At 38.5% G+C, this 13,153-nt stretch overlaps 1 protein-coding gene across 1 annotated transcript in view; it reads left to right on the plus strand.

Moving 5' to 3' along the window:
* The window catches only part of lpar1 (lysophosphatidic acid receptor 1), a 34,102-nt gene extending 24,079 nt beyond the window's left edge, over positions 1-10,023 (plus strand). The window contains exon 3 of the mRNA XM_061699026.1: positions 5,161-10,023. Coding sequence (XP_061555010.1) covers positions 5,161-5,477 — 317 coding nt within the window. The 3' untranslated portion in view covers positions 5,478-10,023. The remainder of the gene's footprint in view (positions 1-5,160) is intronic.
* The last annotated feature ends 3,130 nt before the right edge of the window (positions 10,024-13,153 follow it).

Raw genomic sequence — 13,153 nt, forward strand, 5'->3', positions numbered from 1 at the left:
AGGCTGAATACGAACAGCAACGCTTAAGTCAAATGCATACCTCAACACTGGATTGCTTTTAATTTTCTGACCTTTTTAAAACTTTGATGTACTGAAGCTTTGATGTCCATATTATATCTGATTTTGAAGGATCTGACGTCAAAGTCAGATGAATAAATATCAGTATTGGTGCAAATCTTCCATCATGCAGGAGCTCTGAGTACTGAATATTGATTTCACAGTTCTCAAGTACTTTCAAATCTCAAAAATTGGACTAAAATAGACAAAAAAAACATTTGAAACCTCAAAGCAATGGCTCGCTAATCCTTTTTTGGACATTTTGCCATGTTTTTGTTACAATGGAGCACAAACATTCTTTATTACCATTTCAAAGAAGTCCCTGTGCTTCCAGTCTTTTAGGCATGCTTCTCCAAACATTAGCTCACTCTATTCACACCGCCAGGCTGTTTATCAATCATGCTGACCTAGTGACACTTTGTGATTTTATCTAATCTACAGTGTGTGGAAGTAGTCACGTGGAGAAAAGAGAGTAAAAAGAAATCTTTCTCGGGGACAAACTGGAAACCACAGAGCCATTTCAGAAGTATACATACAGTAATGGTTTCTGCTGACTGCTTTATTTAAATGGCATCCCGGTCACGACCTCAGATGATTACTGGCTTAGGAAATCACAGAATGAGATAAACACTGAAAGAGGGTGCTACAGGGGAAGGACTGAAAGATTTAGAGAGGGAAAAAAAGGCAGATTGCTGTAAGTAAGGCATGACCAAGCTTGGCCAAGGCAATGCGAGTGTTAAAGAAAGAAATATAAAGGTGCTGACACTGTGAACAATAGAAAATGGACAAACTCGATTGAAGAAAGAAAAAAAAACATGCAGCAACGTTTATAGAAAGATTAATGTGGGAAAGCTCCTTTGAAGACAACTGGGAAATTGTGTCTTAGGAAAATAGCAATGAGCTCAATTATAAACATCCAAGACAGATGACCATTGATACTCTGTCCAACTGGACAAAGTACAAATGAAAATCGCTAGACAAAGCTAGGTAAGGATATCAAAAGGCAGAGCGTATACTGTACCTAAACTTGAAGGTCAACGCAGGGGAATACCAAGGAACAGGGAGAGATGTTCTGGCACAGACTGACTGCAATACAGAGGCTGTAAACAATGGTAAAGCATAATCCAAAACAATCATGTACAATCGAGCCCAGCTCACCTGCAGCCACGCCCAGAACCTGAGCAAACACAAAGCAACAGAATATTAGTGTAGGGAAATATAACCAAAGCATACAGCTCACCCGCAACACTAATGATGACAAACGGTATCCAAAATAGATGCATGGATGATATTTCATGAGATTTATTGACAACAAGAGTTGTTCATCGACCTTTTGCCCAGTTTTGTATTCCATCAGACCAAATCCTTCCCAAACAGACACTAATTACACTGGGAGAGAGGCACATTTCCTAATTTAAAACAGGGGGAACAGTTAAGTTACTGTGACTAATTATCTAACAATGGCCTTCATTACATGACTTAGGTCCTCTCTGGTAAGAAAATAAAATGATTATGATGTTGACTGTAAGGTTTAGGATGCAAGAACAATGCAAATGGTTCTACGTGAAGTTGAAGTCTTATTGCGTTGGTGGCATTAGTAATTATCTAATAAAGTGCTGGTGTGTGTTTGGCTGGACACGTTTATCTTGATGGAAATTATGCTTTAAGTATTTAATTTACCAAATCCTACTTACAATAAGTAGATGATGAGTTGTTATCTGACAGCATTAAGATAAGATTTTTATGCAGTGGCTAATCAGGATGATTAGTCCTGACTCATCAATCTAAGTGATCTGATTCAGCCCTGACTAACTACTTGGTATGTATGAGAGCTGCTTTTAAATAACACCAAGTGCAATGCCCCTGTCTGAATTTGTTGTTGTCACAAAGCCCGACAAGACCTGGAAAATGTCAAAACAGTTTTCCAGACATTTCAAGACTTTCCAGTCACTGCCGAGGAGGTGTTTATTTACATTTCTCCAAAGACTGCTCTGCTTCTCCAGTTTCTTTCCCCTATTTTTGACATTTTCTAGCAGTGACAAGGCAAGTGGGTTTGCTTCGGTCCGCCAGAAAACATATTCCGTTCCTCCATCCACAAAAACTGCTCTTTGGGAATACATGTGGCAATGAGATGGATTTCTGAGGCGGACGGTATGGCCAATTTGTGTCATTATCCTTATGAAGAAAGGAGGTGATGGTGTGATGGGGTATGATACCAGTAGTTACATTCCCCTGGATTTATAACGAAAATGAAAGACGTTCATGGGGAAATGTAGACTCTTTGCTTTGCATTGGTAGTATAGTGGGTCAGACAACCAAAATTTGTGTAATAGGCATGGGATCATTTGTTCCATTCACATTACACTGCAATTCACTGAGAGAGTGTAGTCTGCCTTTCTCACTGTGTCAACACATTGAATAAGATAAGCAGTAAAGACAATAGATTAATGGATGGATCTTTTACTTTTGGACTGACAATACGTTTGAACACTGTATATGGAATTCAAACAAAATTAATAGTTTAGTTAAGTAGTTCTGTTTAGACTAGAAGCGTATCCGTTAGCCTCATGAGGACAAGCAGTTGCTTTAAAGGGATTTTCCATTGCCAGATTAGAATTTTGTGTTTGTGATTAATTGTGCCTCTCAGATGATCTGAATTGGTATGCGTACTGATTTGTGGAAGACTTGAACCGCAGTTCTTCAATAGAACCTTTTCACAATACATTAGACGACTTTAGCCTTCTGGCTCTTCCACTGTGGATCTTTACCTTTGCTAGGTGAATGATGAAGGGTTAATTGAGAATAATAATGTTTTACTATTTACAACTCCAAATAAAGATGGTGGACAGCTGTGTAACTTTTTTTTCCCCCAAGTCCAGGTGTGGCAATAACAGTTTAGCTCTGACAACTGAGTATTCCAACTATTGATTCAATTGGCAGACTGGGCAGGAAAACATACCAGCTGATTGGTTGGTAGATATTGGCTAACACAGAAGAATTGCTCGTGAACCAGGCTAAATTGGTATAGATACGAACTGGGAGTCAGTCTTATGTGATTGAAATATCATGAAACCATGAAGAAAACTGAAGGTACATGTGCTGCCTTTGCATTATTTGGTCTCTAAATTCCCGTCTTCCCCAGTTAGATGCCTTCTGTTGAGACTGTAGAGTCTTTACCTTTACTACTGTTTACCATATCTGCTTACAGGCACCTTAGATTTACATTGACATGGGTTCAAGACGTGCAATCAATTCTCCAGATTTTCACAAACATGACATTTCTAAAAATATAATTCTTACGAACAGATTAAAGAGACGCAAAAGACTGATTATCCAGTAGCAATTTTAAAATCTGGTTTTAATTTACATCCTACAATATTGTTGCAGTGCTATATGTGACACATTCTTTGTGTGACAGTGAAAGCCTGGATAATTTTATTATATTTTGTGCCATATTTTTTGCTGCTCTTATATACTAGCTTGATGTTCCTTTCACCAAGGCTTGTCATGAACAGAGAAGGATGTTGAAACAAATGATGCAGACAGCTTGGGTGTAAGACATTCTGGAAAATGAACAAACTCCAAAGAGTCAGCCCGCATTGCTGGAAAGTGAGGTCAAGCCTTTTTGCTGCAGCTGCTGCCTGCAAACCCTCACATACAACAGGCCTGCACATCAAGGAGCTTGTTGTCCTCATGTCTCATCAATACTTTTTTTGTGCTGCTGTCTCCAGGGGTTAATGTGCTGAAGTTTAGTCTTCGTTAGGACAAATGGCCTCTGTTGACCCAATTCCCTACACTTGACCTTGACATTCATGAAGAATGACTCAGAGACCGCTGCACTGCGCTATCAATCGCACTTGTCACCCAAATGACTTTGGAATAGTACATGTGTGATGATTGAATGATACAAAACATCATCTGGAGACATTGCAGGTGCCATTCAGTCTCCCAGTGGGTCAACGTGTGATAGAGCATTCATCTCATAAATCTGTTTTTTTAAATCATGGAAAATCCATATTACGTACGTCAGCACTCAAATACTGTATCTAGACTGAAAAGAAAAAAGATACTACAATTTTTTTTTTTTCTGTGTGTTTCTTTTCAGTGTGGCCCTAATACTCCTTGGTAGTGGTAATGTGGGATGTTATGTGTTAAGTTAGTCATTTTAGGGGTTACATTTTTGTGCAACTGAACTGCTTTCTGTTTTGTTTTGTTTTTTTTCTGTTTCAGGTACCTTTTTCTTCAACCCTTTTTGTAGTTGATATAGAACTTTTGGTTTTGGAAGCTTTGATTTTTCTGATATGTCAAAGTATTGTCAATACAATTTCACCATAAAGGGAATATATTTTTAAGTGCATTGATGTGGATATTTTTGAAATATTCTTCATCAGAGGAAGATGATTTAAGTAGAGTTTAATTCATTTAACTGGAGTGAATTTATTTGGACCAATTAAATACAGAATTTAACAAAGGGTACCATCATATAACTGCATAAGTTCAAATAATTGTTTTACTGTATATATTTAATATGTTTTATGCAATTTTGCACTTTTACACCCTCTGGCAATATTTCATAATGCAAACTAAAATCTGAATACACCAAAGAGTATGTATTTATTTTATGACTTCAGGCAATGCTGTAAACTGAAGTTGTAGTCAGCACACCTGCTTCACAGTCGAGAGGTTCAATGTTCAGATCTTGGCTCATCAGGCCTTCCTGTTTAGAGTTTGCGTGTTCTCCCCGTGCTTGTTTGGGTTTTCTCCAGTTACTCTGGCTTCCTCCCACACATAAAAAAAACAAACAAACAAAAAACCATACCTCTTAGATTAATTGATGACTCTAAGTTGCCCATAATTGTAAATATGAGCGTGAATGGTTGTTTGTTTGTATGTGCCTTAGATTGACTGGCCAGGGTGTACCGCGTCGCTCACCTGGGATAAGCTTCAGCTCACCCGCAACTCTAACGAGGATAAGTAGTATAGAAAATAGATGGATTTTTACCTTAAAAGTAACTCAGCAGTTTTCCCATCCATGCTCCTGTAACTGATATGTAGTTTGTGTGGCCCCATGTTGAACTAATCTTCTTTATTGTGTCTCCACAGGTGCATTCATAATCTGCTGGACCCCAGGTCTTGTCATCCTTCTTCTTGACGTCTTTTGTGCCAGCTGCAACGTCCTCACCTATGAAAAGTTCTTCCTGCTTCTCGCCGAGTTTAACTCTGCCATGAACCCCATCATCTACTCCTACCGTGATAAAGAGATGAGTGCCACCTTCAGGCAGATCCTGTGCTGCCAGCGGCAGGAGAACATCAACGGGACGACAGCGGAGGGGTCTGACCGATCGGCGTCGTCCATTAACCACACGGTGCTCAGCGGTGGCATGCATCACCATCACAACAACGAACACTCTGTGGTATAAAGGGTCAAGGTGAATGGCTGAACTCCGAGTGAGAGATAATAACTGGGAGAAGGTGAGACGCTGCATGAGAAGGTCATGCTACTCTGAACGTGATGTGAAGACATGATCTCATGTATGGGATTGCGGAAGGAAGATGTACACTTTAGTTTTGGATCACAGAAGAACTCTAATTATGAAGGATGAGGAGTGATCAGACATCGTTAATGACTATGAAATGCTGTTAGTATTGTCGTTTATGACATATTTTCTATTTGTGTTAAATGTGTTACTCCGGGCAAGGCTAAACCAAACTATTTTGTCTGTGAAATTGCAATAGTGCCAGTATAACATACACCCTCTCTCCAGTGTGCTGTAACTGTTACTATATACTCCAGTTACTTCCACCAAGCACAAATGCATGAAATACATGAAATACATTGTTTTGTTTGTGTTTGTTGATAATTAGTTAGTTAGCAGGATCATGCAAAAACCACACAAACGATTTCTTGAGAAACATTTTGGTGGGGGTGTAAAATCACATTTTGTGAGGATTTGGGCTCTACCACCAGTTTAGCACCAGTCAATTAAAATCCATCCGTTTGTTAAGTCTGACATGAAGCAGAAAGTAGCCAGATAACTGATAAAAAGACAGATAAACTCAAGAAAGGCGGTCCACTTTTTTACTTTTGTTAACAGTTCAACTTTGGCAAAGGTCTGTGCTTCACTGAGTGCCATTCTAGTTACAAATTTGGTTTTGTCCATTGCGACCAAAGGGGTTCATTTACATCATTCGTTTGTGAAGCTATAGCTCAACGAAACAATAACTGAATATTATAGTGCTTCGATTTGATGACTCATCTTTTGGATCATAATCAGGCTTTTGTCTGATTTTGATGTTCATCGCCTAGTAGACCTTAATTGACACATAATGGAAAATAGTTAACTCATTCACTGCCATTGAGGGCTGTTGAATTCAAATGTCCATGTTAACATGGAGGACTGGCAGTGATTAATAGCTAATCTTATGTAACAATAACTTCAATCAAAATTTGGGAGCACAAACTTGGTGATAACGGAATTGATCAGATGCAAATTCTTTAATGCTGCATTTGAAACATGTTTTGAACACCACGAAGCATCCAAAAATGATCCACTGAACAGCTTCAGGCTGTCATCCTACGTAAAAACATGAGAGTCAAATAGCTGCAAGAAATCCCAACTTGTTTATTTACCATCTAAGGCATTAAAGACAACTTGTTCTCGGGATTTTACCAAAGAAGGGGAGGAGGATGTTTGCAGTTTACCGCATGCAGGCGCAGACCCACTGTATTATGCAGAGAGAAGGTGAAGGTTGTCTTATTGGTGGTTGTGAGTGTTAGCAGACAGCAGATCATGACATGAAATGTGATGACTTGTGTGCCTCTTCTTGTTTTATCGTTTGTTTTTGTGTCCATGAATCAGAAGAGGCCTAAGGTCATATTTGTGCAAAAAAATAAAAGTAAAAGTCAGTGAGATGACTAGTGATTCCTCTCAAATTGTCAAGCATGAAGAGGATTCTATGGCGGCCTTAAGTGTGAAATTCAGAGAATCTGTGGTCCCATAGTTCGTCTGCTCTGTTGTTTAATTTCCATTTTAATGAAATCCTTTTATTTGGGGAAAAGGTCACTCTTATGAGATCACAGCTTGGCTTTAGAAAACACCAGAGCTGAGCAGTGCTAACGTGTCCTTTTGACCTGAGATTGAATGTTACACACCAGTATTGTCAAAGGAAAGTTGAAGTTTTATGTACATAGATGAATTTTTACTATATGAAATGTTTGAAGTGAAGGTGAGGTTGATCTTTATTGTTCCATTTTAATCAAATGTTTACTATACCGTAGCATTTCTACAGTCACTGACAACTAAAACACGAATCACGTACAGATTATGAAAAGTACAGTTTAGTTCCCGGGCTTGCCTTTCCATGACAGTGTGCGTGCATGATGGTAATAGCCGCGTGAATTTAAGGAAATAGTGTGAGATCATATCATATCAGCTTTATGTTTTCTACATGTTCAGTTAATTCAGGAGCACATTTCTCTGTTGACCAATCAACGGCATATTTTAGAGACCCCTTCCACAAGCATACCGAAATACCCTATTGAAGGAGTACTGTTTAGTAAGATGATTCCGGTGGGATATTTTAGGACCTTAAACCATGGAAAAACAATTAAATTGATAATGTACCAAAGTGAATTGTACTGCTTGAATGTATTTGGAAACTTTAACAAAAGTACATTGTTATTATGGTTCTACTTGATTATTCACTGCATGGATCATTGCATGTGTGTAACTGTACTGTACTAGAAATGTGCATACCAGTATGCACAATCACCACATTGTCCCATTCAGCTTCTAAATTTTGCAGTGAAGTAGTTAAGGGTATATTATTTTCATAATGTTCATCAAGCCACCCCAAAATAGGCACATTTTCTACAAATGTTAATGTGCTTTTATATGAACTCCTACTAAATTATTGTGAGGGATGCAAGCCAGAGTTGAGTTTCTCATATATGCAGGGTTTAGAAACAACAGGGTTATCTTACGTCCACACACACCCTCAATGTCTTATGCCAGCCTCAAGTTGGACGACGCTGATGCGTCAGTGTGCATTGTGAAAACATGTTGCTTGTTGTTTTAGCCTTACTTAATTTCAAATATGAAAATATATGAGAAAAAAAGAATTAAAGATTTCCATATTATTTCAGATGCATGGGTAAAAAGCCGCTAGTAAGTACAATTTGTTCACCAGAGTAACCCTATTTAGAAGATAACAGAAGTTACGGTCTGTATAGAAAGATTACACTGTTCTCTTTTTTAGCATTCGCCTGAGTCAGATTATCGCTTTCGTACACATGGCTTTAAGCAACTTCACTGACAGCTGTTTGAAGGATTATTATTATTGTTTAGAAGGCTTTATGTCATCTGGCTGTCGCTACACTGTAAAAATTAGGAAACATCCCAACAAAATTTTCATTAAATCTTGCTCAGCCTGTTAAGAAATGTGGGTAAGAGTGCCCCATTTAATATTATGGTTTACTTAGCTCTAAATGATTGCAGTTTGTCTGAAGACTACATGGCTGACACTAAATTGTCAGCAGCCTCCCATTACCCCCCTTTTCCAGCTCTTATAATTGGCTGAAGTACCTTTCCTAGAAGTGGCTTGCATGGAAACAAGTCAGCAGGAGTGGAGTTGTTGACTGTAGTGTTTTGTTTTATTTTTTTAAGGACTAAGGTCAATGTCAAATTTGTAGTTGCACACAGTTTCAAAGTAAATTGCATTGTCAAATATATTTATTCATGCCATTTTTGCATTCCATCTATATTGTGCAACTGCAGTCATATACGTAATGTATACAGCATATGGCAAGGAATGAAGGTTTTTGGTGTGTGTTTGGATAAATGTTGCTGAGAGGGACCACTGTTTGAATCCTGTTTCTGGGTCCAAGTCAAGATAATTTCTACAGTACTGCAGTACAAACATTTTATTTCTTTTTACCGTGTTGAGTCTTGTGTTAAAACACTCCTTGTTATTGTAACTTGACAACAAATGTCACCCCACCTTCAAGGATTGTAAGTACTCTACGATATCACTGTACTCATTTCAAATGCTTGGGGTTTTACAGGCACATCAACTTTGTAAGACATCCCCATGGTTTCCATACAATATTAAATTGCATTTATTATATGTCGTATACGCCGGACCTCTAACTGCGGGGTATTGATTTAAAAAGCCACTGACCAAGCTTCAATACATACTGCACCGTAGTGTTGGAGCAGTTCATTGTTTCACTGATCTGACTTGTGACTGGACCCGACTCAATTTTTTTTTTCCATTTCTGAGCAAAATGTATCAATTTTGGTTATATAGTAAACCAACTACATGTGTTAGAGTTCAGTGAGTCAGTGTGTGAATACAAGCGTAAGTATATATGTACAGCATGTATATATAAAATGTATTATTCAAATTAAATCACCAAAGGGAATGTGCTTTTACGTGTACATTATAACTGCTATATGCCGTCCAAAAGCACTGTAGGAGTTTTTGTGCCTTGATGTCTATTGTAATTAATTTCCTGTAGACACTATTGAAGTTACATTGCTTATTTTATCTGTGCCTTCTACAGCTCTCCTTTAAGCTAGCCTTAGAATTGCTTTAGTACAACCACAGATAATAAATTAGAATAATTGAGAGTTTGAGTATTTCAATTGCGACAGCCAATGCAAAATTGAGAAGCACCTTTATGATCATATTTGTTCACATCCTGGTTACTGTTCACTGAACTGCACACTTGGACTTTGCAAAGGTGCACTGTACTTTTTGTTTACCCCAAAAATGATTTTACTGTCTGTTCCAATGTCAAATGAATTACAAAATGTCTCTCAACTTAACAAGCCATACAGTATAATAGTCTACATAATAACATGGAAAAAATTAAATACTACATACAGTACACTTCCCTATAGGTTCTAATACAAGTGAATGTCAAGTGGCGTCATCCCAACCAAAATAAAACGAGAAAACAGATTGTCGTTTTGTATTTTTTATCCGTGTTTACTGACAACACCATAATATTAATTTATCCATCCATTTTCTATACAGCTTAATCTTCATTAGCATTGTGGGTGATCTGGAGCCTCTCCCAGCTGACTTCGGTGAGAGCAGAGGCGCCACAGCAGGGCAGGCAAGCCAAGCTGAAGGGGGCTCCAAGGGAGAGCTGACATTGGTTCCTATCAATGACAAAGCACTTCTTGACACTGCAACGTGTCACGGTCAAGAACGTCCGCAAAGGGCCCCGTACTAGCTGTTGTTTGTTGGTGGGCTCTGCCTCTGACAGACTACTGATATTGGTCCATATCAATGGCACAACTGAAACCAGGCACTGCAATTACACGGTTAGGAGTGAGAGAGTTCTCTAATAGGGCCCCTGATAGCAGACTTGCTGGAAATGTACATATAGTGCCAAAATTATGAATCAGGGCACACAAAGAGAAATAAGTTAGTCATGTGCTACCAATTATACTTTCTCTACAAGCAGTTAACACATTCTTTGTCAATGATACCAACCTTAATTCTGCTGTCAATGGTCTGTCCAAACTGGTAGTAATTTTGTGTTTGGAATAGGAATGGCCCTAACCCTAACCAAGGGGGAGGGGGCTCCATGATATGTCTTCCCTGGCGTTCCAGGAGGTCTAGAAAAGCCTCTGTAATGGTTCTATAAAAAAAAAAAAAAACATTTAAAAAACAAAATAGGTTAGATAACAGATACAGCACTGAAGAGTGTCAGGTTTCAAATACAGATCTTTATACCTTCCCACATGGAAAAGGACCAGAACAATAAATACATTACAGGGAGACAGCCAAGTGTATGAACACATCAAAAACGACATGGGAGGACACCGCACATTAGCTGTATTGCAGCTCCAAGGGGGGGTCTTCTTTTTTTCTTCTTGCCATACGTGTAAATGCTTTACCTGATGTTGCCAGGTTTGAGTCAGACATGGGGTAACCTTTTTGTAATCTAAACAAAATTGGGCAGACCCTGGTTAAAACAAGCAAAACAATTAAAATCTCAGGTTTTAGTCACGGACAATAAAGACCTTATAAAGAAAGCCACTGAGTCCCAAGAAGTCCGGCAAAAAACGTGAAATGAGTTGATTTGGGCTTCGGCGCTCAAACATTTCACAGTCTCAGTGGAACGTACCGACCCTCATGCTTTTTCTCTGAAGCTTTCCATGAAATGCAAAAGTATCTTGTAAACCGCCTTCCTCATCTGTCAGCAAGATACAAAAACCAGCGTATTATCACAGTATTTAAATAATAACAGTGGCTAGCTCTCAATCATCTATTTTATAGTCCGTGCTCTCAACAGAGAAAGCAACAGTCTTTTTTTAAATTATTAATTGTGTATTGACTCCTCAATTTATAATAATAATAATAATAATAATGTTGCATTCAGCAGAGCAGCCACAAAGTGCAAATAACACTGTGCAGATGTGTGTTAAACACACTCTGCCATGTTTATTGTTCCACAGAATTGGAGTGTTAGCCTCCAGTTGACTGATATATGCCTTGGTACTTCCTGTGGCTCCCCATATGAGCCAATCAGAGGCAGCAGAGCCACCCGATCGTGTTCCTGTGTACAGTCGCTAAGAGAATGGGATGTCATATCTTCTTTACAATGTCAATACAGACACTTTCCGTGGTTCACAGCATGCTTGCTCAAGTGTCCCTCTGCATGGGGAGAGTCTTATTTTTTTGGTTAAATATTTGAATTGGCTGAATCAGCCTGTCCCGTTGCCAACAAATTCGATTAAAAATGTGAAAAACAAGATATGAGAAGTGAAGCTGTTAACATGCCCTAGGAATTGCTGCACTCTTCCAGAACAGCCCCGACATTTCAACACATAAACCACATCTGACCTCCTTTGGAACATTGTCCCGTTTCTATGGAGTGAAGACGTAGGCCAATTGTTCGACAGGAGATTATAATGACAAAACAGGAAGTGATTTTTCGGAACAATTCCTCTTATTGTTAAACAGTGACAGCCGGAGCGATGATAGGAAAGTTAGAGAGTCCATTTAGATAGACCCTTTGTTTGCAGGAGCATATTCAGCTAAATGACTGGCTGACTGATATTTCCAAGTATCGTCAGATAACGCATTTTAACAATGACATTTAAAACAAAAGGTCAAGTGAATGAAATTACACAAACGGGAACCTTCTGCAACGAGGATGAAAGAGCATATGTGCTGAGGTAGCTGGGAAAACAAGAGAAAAGCTGGAGTTGATGAGACAAAAACGCAAAGGCTCAACTGTTTCTTAAAACGTAACATTTTAATTACTAGGAGCAAGGACTAACAACGCGAGTGCGATAAGTTCAATTCAATTCACTTTTATTTATGAGAGAGATACAGAGAGAGAGAGGGAGCAAGAGATTGCAGCAGGAATAAGGAAGCAGTGTGTGCTGGATTACAGTCCCACCAAAGTCATTGTTGTGTTTTGTTTCTAAATACATTCAATATGTTTGAAGTGCTGAAAACGCGCAAAGACTGAGAACAACTTAGTACTGAATTGTTGTGATATAGTTTAAAACTCTTTAGCATTTTGCAGCATTTTTTATGACTATAATCTTGCTTTATACACACTGAGATTGCACAAAGCAAATAAGGGGCATCAGCTTTAATGTACTGTATGATTTCCCATCTTACAAGGGTTTGACCTGCAGAGCTGTAAGTAAACAAATGGCGCAAAATAAAGACATTGAAAGGATGGTAAGGCTAACCGCTTGAGTTCAGTGATACAGAACTGAAGTGCAGACAGAAAAAGGAGTGGGAGGGGAAAAAGTGTGGACAACAATTTAGATCAGGAAGAAGAGGCCAAACTGCACACAGCCAACTCTATAAACAGTTTACTCTTAACATCCTAATTCCCAACCCACTCACTTAAACTCACACACCAAGTGAGACACATGCCTACAATGAAACTTGTTATTTATAACTTATAAATAAATTCTATAAATTGATTCACATTTGACAGCATTCTTGCTGTATGCTTTTGACTCATCTGATCCATCTTGTGGTGAAAACGCAACCCTGCAAAATTCACAAGGTAAAGTTCTTCCACTTATGATATATATTGTACAATATTTACAGT

Source organism: Phycodurus eques, chromosome 15 (genome assembly GCF_024500275.1).
Source record: "Phycodurus eques isolate BA_2022a chromosome 15, UOR_Pequ_1.1, whole genome shotgun sequence".
Lineage (NCBI taxonomy): Eukaryota > Metazoa > Chordata > Actinopteri > Syngnathiformes > Syngnathidae > Phycodurus > Phycodurus eques.